Source organism: Anabrus simplex, chromosome 7, assembly GCF_040414725.1.
Source record: "Anabrus simplex isolate iqAnaSimp1 chromosome 7, ASM4041472v1, whole genome shotgun sequence".
Taxonomy (NCBI): domain Eukaryota; kingdom Metazoa; phylum Arthropoda; class Insecta; order Orthoptera; family Tettigoniidae; genus Anabrus; species Anabrus simplex.
Window position 1 is genome coordinate 285,786,755 of NC_090271.1, and position 21,614 is coordinate 285,808,368.

Consider the following 21,614-nt stretch of genomic DNA (forward strand, 5'->3'; position numbering starts at 1 on the left):
AGGAATAGGCTAGATAAACGCTGATATGATCAAGGCTGGAGTGCAAGGATTACAGTGGTTGTTTATAGTCCCAAACACTATTCGGAAAGAAGAAAAACTACTCAGAGACTGGACTAAAGGAGTCTTCATCCCTCTATTTAAGACAAGAGACAGACTGAAACCCAGCAGCTAAGGTACAAGGGCATCGCTCTTTTATCTCATGGACTATAAAATAAGGGGATAAATCATAAAACAGAGATTAAGGACCATCATTGAACCACAGCTTGAAGAGGAACAGTTTGGTTTTAGAAGGAATAGGGCAACAACAGATCTGATATTTTCTGTAAGGATGATCATGGAGGAGCACTGGGAAAAAGGAAAAGATGTCATCTTTATTTTCCTAGGTAATGAGAAGGCTTACAACAGTGTACAGAGACAAAAAATCTGGGAATGCCTTGAGAATAATCTATACCATGTGCTTTAATTTATAAAGTTAAATTGCTGTATGAACTTTGCCAGAGTTGTGTCCAAATAGGGGAGGGATATTCAGAGTGGTGTGAGACTAGGCAAGGTGTACAACATGGCAGCACAGTATTGCCACTTTTATTCATCATTGGATAAAATAATGAAAAGAGTTGAGAGACAACAACGAGGATGGTTGCCTAGTTGTACTTCCTCTTGAAACAATCACCACCTCAACAACAACAACAACAACTATTACTCTGAGTTTGAAGTTCTTGCCTTTGAGATTGAAGTAAAACAGAAGCTGAATGACTGGAATGCTGTATTCAGGCAATTGGTCTCAAGATAAGCAAGTCCAAAATGGCAGTGTTGCCTGTTAACCGACAGAACATCCGTACTAACATCACTAGATGGATCAAAGTTAGAACAAGTACATCAGTTCCATTATCTTGGCAGCGTAGTGACAAGATGTCATCCTTATTTTCCTAAGTATTGAGAAGGTTTACAACAGTGTACAGAAATCACTAGTGGAGTACAGAGTGGAACACAGTTTTATTATCTTGTGAGAAAACTTCTTTGGGATAAGCAAGTTCCATTAAGATCAAAATTAATACTCTACATGAGTTCTTTGCACCAGTCACCACATGCAGTCTAGAAACTTGCATCCAAACTAACAGAAATATCACCAAACTAAAAACAGTGCTAGAAATGATGTACTTAAGTGCTATTCAGAAAACAAGGAGGGACAAAACAAGAAACTAAGAGATACGCCATCTTGTCCATGTGGAAAAAAAAAAACCCTTAGTGAGTTCTGTGTCGAAGCCAGGCTGAAATGGTTTGGTCACCTCAAAAGAATGGACACACAAAAAACAGAAATATTCTCCAGTATTTAGTTCTGGTTGTGCTTTACCAAGGAGACCTTAGGATAGAATGTTGTATGTAACTGATATTAGTTAGTTTCCCCTATTATTTTTTTTACATATGTTCTGTCTCCTTTTTAGTGTAATAGGAAAATTAAAGCATTTTCCCTGTAATTTGTTCTGTTTGCCAAATGTCATGCATAATTTTGGTGACTTCTTATATAGTGGTTGATCCTGCTTATTTTAAATGTTCTGCTACATCTTCACTAGATGCTTTATTATATAATGCAATAATAAGTATTATTATTGTTATTACTGAATAATGAACCAGGAAAGGAAAAGAATGAAGTATGCATCTATCCATTTCAGCTCCTTTTACTAAGGTAAATTTGTTGTTGTTTTCAATGATCCTCAGCAGAAGGTTGATTTTCTTTGTTCAGGATTATGTTTTGTCCTGCTACACATCAAGTCCAATGACCTACAAGCTGCTGTACCATTTCAGCCACTACCGGTCTCGCCTCAGTCAACTCTCATGTGGCTTGGTTTCTCTGATCAGGGAACTCCCTGTACCATGGACTCTGCAGGAATGGTTCGCATGTTTACCTCGAATGGCTTGTGGCTGTCAATCTGCAACACAAAGACCCAGGTAATATTTTTCTGGAAACTAGATGTAGACTGGGGAGCTTCAGATGAAGGAGAAATAATCCAGAATATATTAAGAGTATTAAAATATGTACACAAGCATTAACACGTTCACTGCCACCTTAATCATATAAATTGCCCCAGGAGCTGTTGTTTTACTTTTATTTCTATTAGCTAGAAGGCAGTAGATGATAGTTTTAATGTTAGTCAAGTTTTTACACATACGCATGACAAAACATTGATGACAGACATGTGCATCATCGGTACTGAAAAAACGATATAATATCCTTGATGCAGGTAGCCCACACATAAGTGTGCATGTTATTGATACAGCATATTTGCATTCCATTGTAACAAATTATATTACATTGTTATGTAATAATCGTTTACACCAAGAATACCCTTCATTAACTGTTTTTGAACCGTAGTTAATATTACCGTAGTTATTCGCATAATGTATAGCATTAGTGGTAAATGCCAAAGCAAGGCTCTTAGCTAAGTGCAGGACGTTCAGGAAACTGGACAATAATAAATGGGATCAGTTCTTTCCCCTTGTCGTGGCACAATCTACATTGCTTTTTCATTTATTTGCCTTTAGGATTAATGTTTTCTGTTGGACTTTGAAGCACCAGTGGAATTGTAATTACCAATTTGATCCATGTTTAAAAGCAATAGGTCACGAACCAATAATCCAAACACATAACTCAAACCTCAATCTAAGTGGTGCTACAGAAGAACAAAGCCCAGTTACTACGCCAACCAGTAAAGACAAACAAAAGCGCATCATATACAGTGACGCACATGTGCACCAACGGCACATAGCGCGGGAAGGACATAATACACATGTGCATCAGGCAGCCAGTGTGTTAAATTTAAACTTGCCTTTAGAAAACTCCAGTTCTTGTTATTTATTAGGCAGCAGATTATTGATATTAGAAATGACCTATACAGTATTTTAAATCAAAATACAAACATAGGCATCTGTTATACACAAACTGACACATTATAAAGCAATCCATGCTTCAGATAATGGAAAACAATGACTTTTCGAGCTACATTGTTTAAACTCTATGCTTGTCTATATGTCCCCCTTTTGCTCTGATTACTGCTCTACAAATACATGGCATTTTTCTGGCTAGCTTTTCCAACATTTGTGTGGTTATAGTTGACCATGCTTGCAAAAGGAATTACCAAAGATCTTCACAACTAATGACAGAAGATTGTTTTGCCTTACAGTCAAGTTCATCTCACAACTACTCTACGGCTCACAACAACTCTGCGGGTGATAAATCAGGTGACTGAAGGGGCCAGGTCGTTACTTGTAGAACTCATTATGGTTCTTCGTTTCTTATATACATACGCAGCTTTGACCTGTGTGTCAGGTTGTCATTCTGCTGCAGAACAAACCTTCCAATAAGTTGAGTAGCAGATGGTACTGCATTTCTCAGTAGAATATGATGGTACTGCTCCTTCTTGAAGATACCTTCAACTCTTACAAAATCTCCTACTTTATCGTTACTAAAACAACCCCAAACTGTAATACCACCACCATGCTTCACAGTTGGTGTTAGGCAACTTTCTTTCTTTCTTTCTTTCTTTCTTTCTTTCTTTCTTTCTTTCTTTCTTTCTTTCTTGTAGACGACGGTGGATATATACTGTCAATGATTTGACTCGAACATCTCAAATTTTTGCTCATCGGTCCATAGCACACACTTCCGCTGGTCAATGGTCCAATCATTTTGTTGTGTGGCATATTGAAGTCTGCATGTTAAGTCTTTTGGCAGATAAGAATCTTTCTCCCCACACGACCCAACATCATGTAAACTATATTTCACAGTCGATGCTGATACCGTTTATTCTCAAGTTCTGTTGATTCATGTAACATACAACCAATGTATTTTAGATATTGATAAGTGTGTAATGAAAAATGAAAATGGGAACGCGAGTTATTCATTCAGTTTTATCTGTGGTTACAGCCAATACAGCACATCTAAATGCCCTGTAGGAGTCGTGGAAGACGTTGCATTGGGAACAAATCATATTCCTCTCTTGCAGAAATCTTGGTAGAGGATTACAAAATGGGTAGTTACGGCCATGGTGTTTTCTGTGAGAAATGTGCTGAGAGCGAGTGGCTACAGATACATGAATATTTACCATATTTATTAGTGTATTAGAACCCCATGCCTGTTAGACAACTCCTCCCCCCCCCCCCCTCCTGGCTTTTTGAGACAAAGAAAATGAAAAAAGAAATCTCGCATACAAGACCCCTCGACATAATTCATCAGAGAAGAACAATTCTGCTTCGAAGTGGGTACAAGCCTTACTGCAGTTTCGATGACATCACACAGTAGTTTCGTCCTTGCGACCCGCGCAATGCAAACATGCGTCCACGTCATGCGGTGCATCTGTGTTTCATAGTTAAGAAATGTCAGTCTCCGTAACGTAGGCCTACTGCAGCTCTGCTGACATCGCACAAATAGGTGAATAGTTTTGTGTCCGACCCACGCAATGCAAGCATGCATCGGCCATGCTATAATGTCTGTCTTTTTAAGTTAAGAATGTTCACTAGCATAATGGTTAGCACAATTAGCTGCTGTTCTCGGGGACCTGTTTTCAATTTCCGGTACCATACTGCCAGAGATTTCTGAATGGCAGGAAGGTTGATCATCATCATCATCATCTTCATTTCCCATTTCCAGCTGCCCGGGTCAGGTTGTGAATCAAGGATCTCCATCGCTGCCTGTCTCTCCACCACTCTTCTCCTTTTTAAGTACATCTTCTGGTTTTCCTCTCCTCTTCTCTATGCACTCCCACACTGAATCTGTCCACCTCTTTCGGGGTCTTCCTCGTGGTCTCTTTCCTGTTAACTTCTCTGAAAAAGCTTCCTTTTTTTTTTTTCACACACTCTTCTCCCATTCTCATCATATGCCCATACCACTTTGTGGTTTCTATCCTGTCTTGAAGTTTCAAGATTCCTGCCCTTTTCCTTATCTCTTCATTTCTAATTCCATCCTTTCTGGTCTTGCCCTCGATACCTCTTACGAATTTCCTCTCCGCTGCCTGTATTCTACTCTACTCTCCTCTCGTTTTGTTGTAGTCCACAATCCAGCTGTATAGGTTAGTATAGGGTTTTTAAAGAAGACAAAAAGGAAGGTTGATATGCAGTAAAAATGGTGCATGCAGCTTCCCTCCATTGGGGGCATGCCTAAAATGAGCTGCACCACCTCGGGATGAGGAAACTAGTAATAATAATAATAATAATAATATGGATCCTTATAAAGTAAATAAGAAAATTCAGGACCTCAAGAGGAAGGTATCTGCTAATAACCTTATCATCACAAAGGCTGATAAGGGCAATACTACCGTAGTTATGGATAAAACGGAGTATACACAGAAAACCAAAGCTTTTTTAATAATGATTCTTTTTCAATTATAAAGAAGGACCCTACACAAATCATTCAAAGACAGCTAAAACAAATCCTGAAGGATTCCTCCTTCCTTTTTACGAAACAAGAAAAACAAAAGTTAACAACTATGAACCCGAGTTTGCCGACAGCGAGATCACTTCCCAAGATTCACAAGGCCGGTGTCCCCATTCGACCTATTATAAATTACAGGCCCAGTTCTCTTTACAAGCTAGCGCAGTTTATTCAAACGTTTCTTGCTAAAAATTACAAGTTTTCTTCGAACAACTCGATTAAGAACACCACGGAATTAATTAAAAAATTGGATAGTTTCGTTCTTCGTCCTTATCACACTATGCATTCTTTCGATATAGTTAACATGTTTCCCAGTATAAGTACCAAGGAGCTTCTTCCTATCATCAAGAAGAATCTTCTTGCCAATAGTCAACTAAGTAAACTGGAAGTTTTAAATTTTATGAGTCTTCTTAACTTGCTGATTAATAATAATTACTTTACTTTTGATAATATTATTTATAAGCAGAATGGTCTGGCAGTGGGGTCACCGGCCTCCAGGATTTTGGCAGAGATTTACTTAGACCACTTAGAAAATAATGCTATAAGCAAAAACTTAACCTTCAGTAATATTTATTTCTGGGCCAGATTTGTGGACGATACCTTCGTAATTCTAGACGAACGGTCCACAGATGCAAAAGCTACTCTTGACAATCTTAACAGTTTAGATCAGAATATAAAGTTTACCTTAGAATCCGAGAATAATAATCATTTAAATTTTTTGGACCTAACGGTTACTCGTTCACCTTCTTCCTTTTCCTATAATATCTATAGAAAGCCTACTCAGACTGCTATCACCATCAGGAACAATTCTTCCCATCCTCAGGCCCATAAAAATGCCACATATAATAGTCTGGTTGACAGAGCCTTTAGAGTTCCTATGTCGAAAAAGAATCTGAATAAAGAATTAAATTTAATCCGGGCGATAGCTAGAAACAATGGTTTTAAGAATGCTTTCATTGATAGAATTGTTAACAAGTTTAAGTACCGTCCTAATACCTCCCTTTCGAGAGAAAAACCCAAAGTTAATAATTTTTCGACTTTTACCTTTACAAATAAAATACACAGCATCACCAAAGTCTTCAAAAAACATAATACTAAGATTTCTTACAGAACTAATAATAGAAGTATTGACATCCTGTATAACTCCACTTCATTAAATAGAAATAATGTTTTTCATAGTTCTGGAGTATACAGATTATGCTGCCATGACTGCAGAAGTTCTTATCTTGGACAAACAGGGCGTAACTTTAAAATTAGATACGCGGAACACGTTAATGCCGTTAGGTACAATAAGTTTTCAGCAATGGGGCAGCATATGAAAGATTTTCAACATAATTTTACTAGCATTGATCATGATCTTACAGTGTTACAGGTTATTAATAAAAGTACTTTACTTGACATCACTGAGAGCTGTTTTATTCACCTGGACCAATACTTTAATGCAGGTTTGAATCTTAATGACATTTCTGAGAAACCAAGAGTATTGTTTGATTTTTTGATAGCGTTTTTCAGACTTAGAAAAGCGTCCAACAGCAAATTAGTTTTTCATAACATACAAAAAACGTTCTCACGCCACGCCCTCTCGCCGCATTGCCCTGCATAATTCCCCTCCCTCTTCCCTCCTTCCTTCATTGCCATTGGCTCCGGGCCCCTCCTACTCCTTCTCAGTGCCTCCCCTGTTTTGCTTCCCACTCCCTTCCCCTCCAACGCGGGTGCATTGGTCACGGTGTCTTGCGGCTCTCAGTGTCTTCCCTAACGTCTAATAACACATAATAATTACGCTCCCAGAGGTGAGTCTCTTATTCACGTAAATTTTTATGACAAGATTTTAAAAAAGCCTTTCTTGATATTATTTTTTATTTGCTTCAGGTCCTAGTTTGAACCGAGAACAGTACCCTGGAAACACGGCGTCCGCCAATATTTTTCATCAAAAAGATCTTGTTATCTAATACTTAAAGAAAGCGGCTATGTTAGAGAAGACATGTTTTATGACGTAAAATAGGAAGTTACGTCTTTTGACTGGTTGTGTTACTGTAACATGTTCGCGGCCGATGACGACACATATGCGTCATGACCCCACTTTCACTCAGTGCCGATGACGACACACGTGCGTCACACTCCGCGCCAAATATTAAAGCTCGTATTTCCGCCAATATGTATGTAAACTAACAGACCTCTTATCTGTGCATTGTTATGGTGTTATTAAACATATGCGCCATCCGGGCATCAGATCAATTGTTAGTTACAATCTCTGTAGCCATTACAAGTCGGCATACGTTTCTGTGATTTCAAGAGAGAACAGTGAAGTTTCAGAACCTTCTCTCCGAAAGAAACCCCGTCTTAACGGGATATACAGGTGATTTGCAATTAATGATGATAGTCTGGAAGCTCTCCTGAACGCCAGTGACAGTAACAGCATTGATAGTGACGACAGTGATGACAGTGTGAAAAGTGACTGTAGTCACCTGAGTGAGAATCTTAATCACGGATGTGTGTGTCGAGTGTCTACTCCCAATTCTCACAGTACAAACGATGAGTAAGACGTAACTAATATCTCATCTCCAAATCTCCCGCCAAATAACATGGGCAATATTTCAGGGGTAATTTCTTGGAGTTCAGATTCGTCCTCAGTGAAACAAATAAACTTTATTGGTCGATCGGGAATGAAGGTTCCACAGCCAAGTTAAGCGAAACCCATTGATTATTTTCACTTGCTTGCAGATGACAACTTGCTGAATAACATTGTAACTGAACGTAACGCATTTGCAGAAGAGTTATTTGCGAGGAAATGTCACTAGAAGGTAGCCCACTGTACTGGCTAGTTACATTGTACAGCTTATGGAGTAGGCCTAATGTAAGTATACATGCTCACACAGCAATAATAAGATTCTACTGCACAGTATTTTTGTGTGAAATGTTAAAAAGACGTATTTTTCTGTTGTAAAGAAGTTCTACGTTCGAACAAAACATTATTTTCCTCGTTCCACTTCATTACCAGTCATGACGCACACGATGCGTCAAACGGCACCGAAGGCGAAAAACTCATCGGTAGTGCCGCTGACGCAGCGTGTGCGTCATGGCTCGTATGCACATAAATAATATTGAAATAATTAAAATAATAATCTAAAATGCATAAGGACACAGAAATGAAGTCCTTTAAGCAAAAAAAGTATTACGGTACCACAGTAATGGTTGCCGATATCCGAGCGGCCGTGAACGTGTTAATAACAGCCATTGTTAACCAATAGAAAAATTTTCTTAATTCTTGCACTGGTTACTCTAATACTCAGTGAATGTTTAGCAAGTAAACCTTTTACACATATGTTCTTACAAAATTAAAATTATGCTCTTGGACTTTTATGATAGTGAAACATTGGTTTTTGTCCGCACATGGTTTAATGTTTTTAGATTCAGAGGACTTTTATCAAGAGGACGTATATTCATAGTTTTAAGACAGTTGGTGCTATTTTTTAAGTTTAAGTCATAGGTTAATAATGTTTATGGATCCGTTTTTAATTAGGTCTTGCCAGTTCTGTAAAATTTGTATGTACTTTATGCATTGTTTATTGTAACTTTGTCTATGTATATTTTTCTTATTTTTGGCTGATGATGATGCACACCAGCATCGAAACCGGTACTGAGTGTAATAAAATGTTTTAATTTTTCTTACAACATTACAGTAAAACCTCGTTAATTCGAAGTCGTTGGGACTCAAAAATCGGACTTCGAATTACGTGATTTCGAATTAACCGCCAATTCGCAATTCAGAAGTACCAACCCTTGCCGCGTACAAAATATTCTAAGGCCCGGTACTGCATGCAGTTAACCTTGATTCACAGTTTATACTTTTCAAATGCCATGAAAAAGGAACTGTTTCCAAAATGTATCCAAGAAGGTGCATTTACAGTATTCAAATAATGAACTCGGATATCTCACTGGTAAACATAACCTCATGCAACGAAAGAAAGAAAAAAAAGCACGATTCAAAGACGAGGAGAAATCTATGCTGCTCCCTTGTGCAAGTGCTTTATTCATTGGATTACTATACTGTATGCATTTTAGGTGCCTTGTATTTACAGAGAAAGTACCCGATGCCCTTAAAATCAAACTTTCCTATTACTCTATCCTTGTACGATTTCCTGCCATGGCACTTCTCTCGTACTTCAGAAATGTAAACACTTGCCGCGTCACAAAGTATTCTAAGACCCATTAATATATGCAATCACCTCGATTCACAGTTTAAACCTATCTAATGCCATGGAAAAATCTATTTCCGAAATGTATCCAACGAGGTGCATTTACATTGTTCAAATAATGCACTTGGATAAATCAATGACAAACATAACCTCACGCAACGAAAGAAAAAAATCGCGCAATTCAAAGACGAGATAAATTATGCCGGTTCCCCTGTGCAAATGCATTATTTTTTTGGATTTCTTTACTGTTTGCATTTTTATTATAGATGCTTTGTACTGGCATGGAAAGTGCTCGACGCTCTTAAAACATTGTGGCTTATCGAAGGGATAAAATATCTCACTTCCATGTGCATTGCAACGCACTACTATGACCCCCATACCTCACACTTGTACGATATCCCGGCTGGCAATTTCTCCTTTAAGACCATAAGACCGTTTGGACTCGCATTAAAATAAAGAAATGCAGTTTCACTGGCAATGACAATATTATTCGATACCTACGAATTTATTATATGAGCCACGTTTTTCGTCAACTGTCCGCATCGCCAGCGTTCGCGGATTCTGTTTTCCCGCACACTGCCTCTTGCGTGATATTACGGCGTTCCTTAAAAGGTCGAATACAAAAGAATTCCGATTTCATTCCACTTAGCAATCATGAAGCGCACTGTAGACCCACCAAAGTGAGTGTAAGTGCGAAAAGCTACCCCTCCACATTCCGGAACGTGCGTTCTATTATGACGCGGAGCGGATAAATTTTGAGTTGAAATTACTCTGTAACATACTATTGTTTTAAAATGTAATGGCAGTTTTGAATTAAAAGTCTGAATTTCGGTAATGAGGCCGACATTGTACTTCGAATTACGAATTATCCGTATTTCGAATTAAACAATTGAAATAACGTGCAAAACTGTATCTCATGTTTCCGGGAACGAGAGCTTCTTCGAATTAGGCGGGATTTTGAATTAACCGATTTCGTATTATCGAGGTTCTACTGTATATGGTATTGAATAGGTGGACCTCTCTTGTTTCCATTAGATTAAGTTACTTTCGTAAAGCAATATTCACGGTTGTTGCTCTTAATATAGCATGCGAATCTTTAACTAAGTGATAGTTTAATATCTCGTAACTTGGGCCACTATACATAAGTTTTGGAGGGAAGTAGGTTTAAAATGTGATGAAAATACAATCCATTCATAACGATTGTTTTACTCGGCAATGTACCTAACAAACAATATTGATTTTGCGTCACCACTAACTACTTTCACGATTTTCGGAGCCACCAAACAAAACATACCATGCATTAATAAAAAATGGAGACAACGAATGTACAAAATTAAACATTATGATAATAAAACGCATTACCGCCACACCTGTAGGTATCCATAAATGTGGCAAGCTTTCCTGGGGTTTTTTTCCCCATTGTGGAACTTCTTGCACTATCCGGGCACTTGATAGCATACCTAACCTAAACAATGCGGTCTCTCTTATTCTAATTACAGCTGTTTAGCTAAATCCTGATGTGATAAATGTAGAGAATAAGTATGTAACATACTTTTAAAAAGTAAAGGTCTGACTTTTAACAGCTGCAGTTATCCAAAGAATGCTTCAAGTTATTGTGTATTACATTTGGAAGTACAACTCGTAACATATGCTAGTTATCAGCTGGTGTATCGGCACGCTTTCTATAGTACGGCTTTATTCGGAAGGGGTGACTTCTGCTACACATACACCAACTGGGAATAACAGGCACCATCTCCAGAAACCATTTGCGAATAGATTTTTGGACTCTGTGGTCAGGAACAAAACTATTTCTAAAAGTTTTGGATAGACGGGATCTTGAATGCTCCCAATGGTAGTGAAGATTATGTCATTTGGAATGACGACACCCTGGTAGCAGGGAAGTTGGCGGCACCAGACGATGATAATTCAAATGAAAACCGTGATCATGTTTACTGTGTGGTAGGCCTACTGCTCAATTGACAGAGAAAAATGACTGGCCATTGATTTCTCTTGATTAATATTGCATAATACGATATTAAGATACCCCTTATCCGTTTTCTCTTCGGGGTCGAATTTGAAGTTAGGTGAGTCTTTGTAGCGAGTTTTTATGACCGAATGCCCTTCCTGGCGTAAACCACATCAGAGTAGTTAAGGAAATAAAACTAATGACGTGATAAAAGAGTAACTATAACTGGCTATATTTACTTTATATGTAGGCCTAAAAGTCATGTATTCACCATTTATTGCCTTTTTAAATTTAGTAATACTGCCTTCCAATGAAAATAGCCAGTAAAACTGAGAATACATTCGTAAGTTTGTTAAAGAACAGTGTAGAATGATTACATGTACAATATATAGTTCGTAATAGCCTAGAAGTCGTGTGTTCACTGTGCATAAAATTTGAGGTTATTGCATATTGGAACCCCACCCCCGTTTACTATTTTTGGCTGTAAATGTGGGGGAAAAGGGGGTCTAATACGCAAGTAAATACGTTATCTGTCGCAAGAGATTAGGACAGTCCATTATGCCATGGAGGAGTTTATATAAAAATGAGAGATCAGCACTCATTCTCCTCTCAGGCTAAAATTTGCTTCGTACTCAGAAACAGGAACGTCCTTGTAAGTACAGGCAGCTCTTAATCCATGAATTCTGATGAACCATCGCTGAGTAGACTGAATCTGATCAATATGACCTCGCCGGTAAGGGCACCAAACAACTGAGCCATATTCTAGACTTTGGAGAATGAGAGATTTATACAAAATAATTAAATCACTATTGCTTAGGCCATATTTTGTTATGTACATGAGTACTTTGAACTGGAGAAATATAATAATGGTCCACTGATATCGGTCATTTAAGTGCTAGATAGAACTGCAGCTTTGGTTAGAGTAAACAAAAACACTGAAGTTAAAATAGGAAAAGACAGATATGTTTTAGAATTATCCCAGCTCTGAACATCAGTTTTAAGAATACCTGGAAAGATATGCAGAATAGATAAGAGGGTTAAGAACACTGACTCTTCCCAACTGAATGATATACAATGCATATTATGAAAGAAAAGATTGCCCGACCATTGCTAAATTACACAAATCTTTCGGAGGATCTAGGTTATTTCAGGGTGGGAAAATTTCGCTTAGGAGTATCATCATCATTAGTCGATGTGCTCATTACTGAGCGTCGTGACCTCATAACTCCATCATTTCCTTGTTGCAACCTTGACAAGATGTCTCCATCCAGAGCGGTTTTCACATTTCGTTAGTATGACCTGAAGTATACAGGAATTATATTTGTTGACATTGATAAATATTTATTCTTCCCACGAATACTAATCTTATTTATGCATTACATATGTTTTTTTTATCTGGTTGAATTCTGTAAAATACCTTTCCTCTAATTTACTTGACTTTGCCGAGCGGAGGCCTTTGTTGAGTAACAAAAAGTGGCAACGCTGAGCATCTCGCTCTCTTAATAATCAGTCCCATTCTAGTTTCACACGGACTGTAGTTTTATATTTAACGTATTGTGTTTGTAAGGAATTTATTTTTGATTGTTATGTCTAATATCTTTTTAGTGCAAAGGGAAGTCGGATCATTACTTTGTTCTGGGTATCAGCGAGCGTTACCAGAATATCCGATGTGTGCTGTGTAAGGGCTCTCATTACCCACCTACTACACCAAGGCCAGCTGTTGCAGAGATTCCCATCCAGGTAAATTCTGATTTAAAATCAAATTATATCAGAGTTTGTCATCTAACAAAAATGTTATTATTTAAAAACAAAGACAAAGTAAATTTCGGACTTATAAGAAGAAAAGCATTAAAAATACAATAAAGCACTAGCTTCATCATGCCAATGGAAGAAGACAGTCATGTGACTGTATTCATCACTTGTTTGCTGTATTGCTTACATTGACCTATTGTTCCTCTGTATTTGTCATAATTTTTTCACATGTATTCACCTTTATCTTTGTATTTCTTCTCTTGTATGTTTATCCAACTGTCTTTTTTTACCCTGTAACAAGGCCGTACCCCGGAAGGGAGATTAGGGGTGTTCAATCCCCCTCTGAAATAAAAGTTAACAATTTAAACAGTATACACTCAATGCATTGTTCCCAGAACTGTCATTTTCCCATATTCATCATTCAATTTATTCGGTCCCAAAAATGTTCCATACAAACAAATGTTAAATTTCCCCGCATGTATCGTTTCTCCAACTATCGTTTTATCGCATTGATCGTTGAAAAATTATTTGTCCTCGGCAACAATTTTCCCACATTGATCGATCGTACGTAAGAAAAACATACGCAAATGTTTTTTTTAATATAGAAAGACCGCTCAGTACTCTTACCATATAATAGCTGCAACCTGTTCCACGAGAATGTACGAGCAATTCAGAGTTGCTGGTCTTGTGCAAGGATGTTGTAGGATGGAGTGCTGTGCACAGGTTATTCACGCGCAACCTTACTACGAGCCTCCCAGCGCTAGCGCTTCTCCTCGACCCACTAACTGATCCCTAGAAGTATTCTTATTTACAAGAAATAAAACGTAGGCACTGTAAAACTCAAATTTGCCATCATTTTGTGTGTTGCTATAGGCTGCTAGGGCTGCCAACACTGTTGAAAATGAGAAAATCGTGCAGTTTAAAAGTCACAGTTTGCTCCGAATAAGTTTTAATCAGTCATTTGGGTGATTAATCGTGCCATACCTTGTGGAGTGTGTGGTGGTGGTGGTGGTGGTGGTGGTGGTTATTGTTTTAACCTTCTTATTGCCTGGCCCAGGTGCTCACAGTATGCCAAGAGTGCCAGACAGATTCAGAGGATTTTGCAGGTTCTCACTCTCTGGGCTATATAGTTCACAAATATTATCACTATGACTTGAAATTTTTAATAAATGTTAACGAGAAGACACACTTACTGCTAAACTAAATTACAGCACTAAAATCCTCTTGGGTATTTAAAAAAAAATATTTTTCAAACATTTTTAAAAAACAAAAAATTACAAATCTGAAACAAAACAGAAAAAATCAGAAAATTCAACTCAACGATAAATATTGATGACTTCTTTGAAATGTTCTATGTCAGATGAATAAACATGTAAAGTTTCATATTTTTATCTTGAGTAGTTTAAGAGTTATGTACAATGGTATCGTAATACACAATTCAACAAAGGGATCGAACCTGGCACATGGGTTGTAGTCAGAGTGACTAGATGGTGATCGATTATCATTGTTCACGAGATGAAAGAATCTGTTTCTTGAGAACATATTTTCAAACAATGGAATATAACAGGAGTTTTTGACCCAATAAGAAAATATGCTCAGCCTTCTAGTTATACCCATTTCGAACAAAACAGCAATGAAAGCCTTCATTTCGGTCAATGTAACCGGGTGCCACTACTGTGCTGTGGCATGTGGAGACAAGACATGACTTCTCATATCTGTTTGTCTCTGTAGTTATGAGGTTTTGCGTCTGATGAAGGGGTGTGTCTCGGGCCAGGAGTATCATAATAATCAGGTGAGGCTTGATATTTTGACCTAATTGAATTTCATGGAAAACAGGAAATTGTTGCTGTTGGATATTGTTACAGCCGTCATCATAATCAGTACTGTCACTCAGTCAGTCATTACCACTTTCATTGTTTACACTCGAACATTAAGCACGTGGTCGGGTTTTTACAGAAAAATCACTATTATCACTCTCAATAACACTTTCACTTCCCCTTCCTCACTTGTTGGGGGAATTAATTCCTCTTCCAAGTCTTCATCATCCTCATCTTCACTTAAATTATTAAGCTATACAGCCAGTTCATCATCGTTAACAAAATAACTTCTCCCGCTTGTCGCCATTTTACTCACGCTGCATAGAGATCATACGTCGTAGATGAACACGGATTTTAGAAATTCAATGCATGATAACGAATGAATTTATGCACTATCTAGCGGCGTAGTTAAAATCTAATGACCCTTCTCCATGGACTTGACACATAAGATGTTACCATCTGATGGTCCAAGTTGTACAAACTCGTATAGAATAGCACGCTATCCAAACAACGATATATCGTGGTTGGCACTTTACATGTATATATGAAACGACTATATATCATTGTCTGGCTCTCTATGGGTTAAGAGGAAGTACAACTAGGCAACCATCCTCTACATAACGCTAATCAGAGGGAAAAAATGGAAGGGATCCGACACTTCAAAAAATGAAGGTATTGGCCAAAGCAAGACAAGGGCCATGAAGGGCATGAAAGTGAAAGACTCCCTAGCCCTTGGAAACCTAATAGTGTCGAGGTCGTAAAAAAACAAGAGTTGACCAAGGAAGGTCGGATAGGATATATGATAGTGAGGAGCCTGGCACAAGTAAGTGGCAGCAATGTCAGGACTGAGCTAAGGGCCCCATGGTCACCAATCCACGCTCCAAAGTTCAGAGCCCCTGGGGCCTCTTTTAGTCTCCTCTTACGACAGGCAGAGAATGCCGTGGGTGTTGTTCTACTGCCCCCACCCACAGGGGGGTGGAGTGTGTGGGATACTAGAAGTCTGTTGACCTCTTTGTTGCCCTCTGCCCAAGTGTCTTGTTACAAGCCGGACCTAACCAAGCCACACCAATAATCTTTTCCCATAGCCTAGTCTTGTAACTAGTTCCTAAGTTGACAGCCTCGCGTAGGCTGCTGTGACATAGTTTGAGATGCGTCATGTTAAATTTCTAACCTCTATGACATTGTCTGAGCCAAGTTGCGGGAGCCGCACCGTGTTGTGTATCTAACCTATCCGTCGCGAAGGGTCTATGGATGGTTATCGCGGTAATATCCACGTATATCTTTAATTTGGAATAAGAGAAGTGAACTTATGAAAGGTGTAAAGAAAAGTGAAATGAAACGAAGTATAAGTCGTGGTTTTTATTTTCATCACATATATCATGGTTGCAATATTTTGATATCATTATATATAGTATGAGCTAAATGGTTAGCGCGTGTTGGCCTTTGGTTCAAGGTGTCTCGATCTGGTTGAGGATTTTTAACTTTCCTTTGTTAATTCCGACGGTTTGGAGGTTGTATGTGTGCCAAATTAAACATTAAATTTCATCTTAGGTAGGGCCGCATTTTCATAGGCGCGTAGATCACCTACCACGCAACAACTTGAAAGACCTACACCCGGCTCCGGGGGCCACACGCCATTATTGCTGTTACAATAATAATAATATTTACATAACAAAAAATGTCCGTATACAGTACCCGTATTTTATTATTTTGCTTTGCACCTATTTTTTATGTTACCCGCATTTATAGTTTTCCCATATCTGTCGTCATATTCCCCCTCCCCCTTGAAAAATGGTGCATTGATGTTTTACTGTATACAGGTTTTGAAACGGCCAATAATAAATTAGAAATATTATCAAAACAAGCATCTGCAAAATAAACAATTGAGTTTAACATATAAAATCTGTGCCATCTTTAAATGTTTCTTTATGAATATAGTTATCAAATTAACTGAAAACATGAATGGAAATTTTTATTTTGGTGAGATATACGAATTGTTTGTTTTTTGTGTTTTTAATACACTTTGCAAAATAAAAATCAAATTCATTAAACATACAGAAATATATTCTTGTTATCAAGCTATTGCAAGATTTTTTTAAAAATGAATCAAACCGGTAAATATTTTTAACACTTACAGTCAAACATTCTGTTACCTCCATTTTTAAACAAGTGACAGAAATCTTTGTGTCGCACTGCATGCACGTGTTAAAGCATGTTCTGCCCACTAGACCGCTATGAATTTACCTTTGTACATCATCTGTTCAGTTGTAAAAGGTGCTCCTCTAAAACATTTTCAAACTTTTCATATAACCTATTTGAAAGTTTTTAAAAAAATGTTACTATATTTTTTGTTTTTCAAGGGCCACCACAACAAATCCTAACCCCCTCCGAAAAAATCCTGGGTCCGGCCTTGTCGTGTAATAATAATATCAGGTTGGATCTTAAGACTGGGCTAGGCTATGAATCATCCCTGGGGGTCCTCATGAAATGGTTAATAGGACAGCAGAGCGTGAACATTTTCTAGATCTGCGTGTGACAAACAGTATTGTCGTTAGTAACACTTGCTTCAAGAAAGTGGACTTGCACAAGATCACTAGATACAGTTGGGATGATAAATAGGAAACTGTGGTCAATTACATACTCTCCGACCAAGAAGTTTGGAAGGTGAAAATGATGTCAAAGTAATCCTTCGTGAAAATCTAGATGGAGGTCACAGGCTGTTCATTCCAGATATCATACAGAGAACTTCTGAAATTCGCAACAAAAGAATGCACAAATAAAATATTGAAGACTTTCTGTACCATAGTGGGTTCACACCCCATTGTCATCAGCCCTGAAGGAGGTTTCCCATTTTCACACCAGGCAAATGCTGGAGTTGTGCCTTAAGGCCACAGCCACTTTTTTTCAACTCCTATCACTTTCCTATCTGTGTTGGAGTGACATAAAGCAAAATTGAAAAAAATGAACTTTCTGGACTAATGTTTCGAGAAAATGTTTGGAAGATGTTACCAAATGAAGATCTAAGATCTACAAATGAGTAATAGGATAACTTGAAGCAAGCATTGGTGAAGACGGCTGGACGACAGAGCCAAATAAGAGACCAAAGAAACAGCATGCTGAAATGCTGATGCAAAAGGGTGCTGTCAAAACTAAAAATGGTGCAAGAAGAGCCTTGTACCATGCCAGAGTGCTGTGAGAAAATACAAGTGAAACTGAGGTTAAACTATAATTTTACAGAGAAAAAAGTTTGCAAGTCAATCGAATAGTTGATGTTGAGAAAAAGAAATGCAAAGAAAGTAAACAGAATAGGGAAACAAAAATGTAAAACAAAACAAATTATAATATAAAAAACGTATGGAAGATGATGACCAAAAATGATTGACTGAAGTGGTCTAATGAAGCCATAAACACAGATGATGATGATGATGGTCAACATGGTAGAACTTCCAAGTGAAGAGGAAATTATAAATGAAAATGAAATATCACAGTACGTATTTCAATCACTCAATGACCCTTCAGGCCCTATAAACAATAATGCAGGAAGTTTAACCTGGCTGGAAGTGCAGACAGCTATATGTACAATGAAAATCAACAAGTCTGCAGGACTGAATAAGTTCAGTGTGGACATGATGAAAGTGCTTGGAGAACCTGGAATACATTGGTAGTACAGAGTCTAAATAAAATTTGGGAAGAAAATGGAATCCAGAGTGATAGGAGGCAAGGCGTGATCATTCCACTATTTTTAGAAAGCTGGCAAAAAGAAGTGAAAATATAAAAATATGAGTTTGTGCATGTGAGAAATATCAGAAAATTTGTTGAACCGAAACTTACAGAAGAACAACATTGATTTAGATCAGACATATTAATCTTAGACCTCAGTTTGTCAACAAGAATGCCCTTTGAAAAATATTGAGGTAAGTATAGGATGGTTTAGTTGAATTGTTGGATATGGAGAAGGCATATGATCTCGTCCCACATACACAAATATGGGAATGTCTGAAACCTAAAGAAGTGTCAAGTTCACACTGTACAAAACGTATCTTGTACCAATTCTAATGTACGGACTGGAAGCAGCAACTTCGACTAGACCTGCAAAAGTTACCTACAGGCCACTGAAATGAAGTTCCTTCATTCTTATCTCCAAAAGACAAAGATGGATAAAATAAGCAACAAAAATATCTGGCAACAAATTGAATTTAAAGAAAACAGAGCTGTAATTCTGATACCTACAATGCTCGATACACCAGAAATTTATTCTGTGACTTGCGCTGTGCATGTTTATTAGCAGTTGCTTGTGTGAAACAGACCATCTTCATCAAAAAAGGTTTCAAGCATGCAAGTTTTTTTTATTGTTTCATTTTCCCTTGTTCCAGGATATGATAAGGTAAAACTTGCAGTTATTAGTAATGAGGGTAACAAAATTCTGGTGAAAATGAGATTTCCCACTATTATGTGAACCGGGCGAGTTGGCCGTGCGCGTAGAGGCGCGCGGCTGTGGGCTTGCATCCGGGAGATAGTAGGTTCGAATCCCACTATCGGCAGCCCTGAAGATGGTTTTCCGTGGTTTCCCATTTTCACACCAGGCAAATGCTGGGGCTGTACCTTAATTAAGGCCACGGCCGCTTCCTTCCAACTCCTAGGCCTTTCCTATCCCATCGTCGCCATAAGACCTGGCTGTGTCGGTGCGACGTAAAGCCCCTAGCAAAAAAAAAAAAAAAAACTATTATGTGATGAGATATGATGTTAAAGTGTGAGATATAAAATACACCACGCACCTGATCATGCATAATTTTTACATACGCCTGCCGGAGGGTTAAGCGTGTATAAGCTGTATCAGGGGGCTTTTTAGAGACTTCCCAGTGCACTGTCAGTGCTGTTGATGGAATCGTACAGTTTACGGATCAGGCTGACAGATGGTGCTGAAATAAACACAGTGGATACTTCCTCATACTGGAAAATCTTTCCATTCCAGTTATGGGTTGGTTTTCTTGAATGCACCACTTATGAAGACAGACGAAGTTTATAAAGATGTGGAAATTATCCTTTAGTGCTTTCACGGTTGTCCTTTTCATCATTCTGTTGCTTCATATTTTCAACATTGGACCTGTCATTATGCTTATTCAGATGATGATGATGATGATGATGCTTGTTGTTTTAAGGGGCCTAACATCAAAGGTCATCGGCCGCTATGCTTATTCAGAAAACACTTCTTATATTTTGCCAGACTAAATGTCTCAGACAGTTAAGTTTCTGGCTTTCTGAGGCCAAGTTGGCAGGTTCAATTCTGGCTCAGTATGGTGGTATTTGAAGGTGCAGCCCCATGTCTGTAGGTTTGACACGTAAAAGAGCGGGACAAAAGTTTGGCAGCTCAGTGTCCCCGAAAATAGTAAAAGTAGCAAGTGGCTTGTAAAATCAATAACATTCTTATCATAACATTTTGTTTCAGATTCCGTTGTGTGATCCTATGGCAGAGAAGAGTGTTCTGGAAGGAACCTTCTGGAAAGCAAAAACTATCTACAACACACTGGATGAGGTCAGCAGAACAGATTCAACCTATGAGGGTGACAAGAAAGCAGTGGATAAATTAATGAAAGAGACTATCATCAAATTGTTTGCGGTAAGTTACCTTCAGTTTGTGCTCTCTTGTCATTTTTCTTATTATAAGTTGTCGATGGGTTTCTAAAACATCCATAGCTGCATCTAAAATTTGAGCTAAGTTAATTAATGGCTAGTAAGTTGAAGTCAGTCTTCAGGCAGATTGTACTTAAGGTAGCCACAGGAAAGCCCTCCATCTGCACAACACAAACTTATATAAATTGGCTAAATTCAGGCTTTCATATATTTGGTAATGAATGACACATTGAATACAAATTAATTGATCGAGAAATTACATCCACTGCAACTAGTCAGTTACATCAATATAAATGTAAAAATCCTCTTATTCAATACATCATAATCATAATAATAATAATAATAATAATAATAATAATAATAATAATAATAATAATAATAATAATAATCATAATAATAATAATAATAATAATAATAATAATAATAATATATAATCTATAAAGATGATATATCTACATTATCTTTTAGATGTGATATATTACGATGTATTGAATAGAAGGATTTTTTACATTTAAATTGATGTAATTGAAAAAACAGAATGAAATTCGTGCTGTGCTCTGAAACTAGTTTTGAGAAGGGTAGAAAGAACGTCTGCAGCTTGTGGTCTTTTGTACCGATTGAGTGGATGTGCGTTTTGGGTCATACATTTGGAAGAAAATGGGTTTGAACCTTGACATTAGCCCAGTTTATGAGATCCTTTGTGATATTACTGAATTTAAAAAAAAGATCAATATTCTTATACGAGCACGAAGACTCTCCGCATCTTGTACTGGGATTCAGGGTGATGGTGGGTTGATTCATATATCAATACTAATGGAGGGCATTGTATT

At 37.8% G+C, this 21,614-nt stretch overlaps 1 protein-coding gene across 2 annotated transcripts in view; it reads left to right on the forward strand.

Annotated features, from left to right (window-relative positions):
- Ctf4 (Chromosome transmission fidelity 4) overlaps positions 1 to 21,614 on the forward strand; it is a 175,681-nt gene that overhangs the window by 83,827 nt on the left and 70,240 nt on the right. For both annotated transcript variants that reach the window (XM_067151705.2, XM_067151703.2), the window contains exons 11-13: positions 1,742 to 1,947; positions 13,190 to 13,324; positions 20,600 to 20,770. In XM_067151705.2, coding sequence (XP_067007806.2) covers positions 1,742 to 1,947; positions 13,190 to 13,324; positions 20,600 to 20,770 — 512 coding nt within the window. The remainder of the gene's footprint in view (positions 1 to 1,741; positions 1,948 to 13,189; positions 13,325 to 20,599; positions 20,771 to 21,614) is intronic.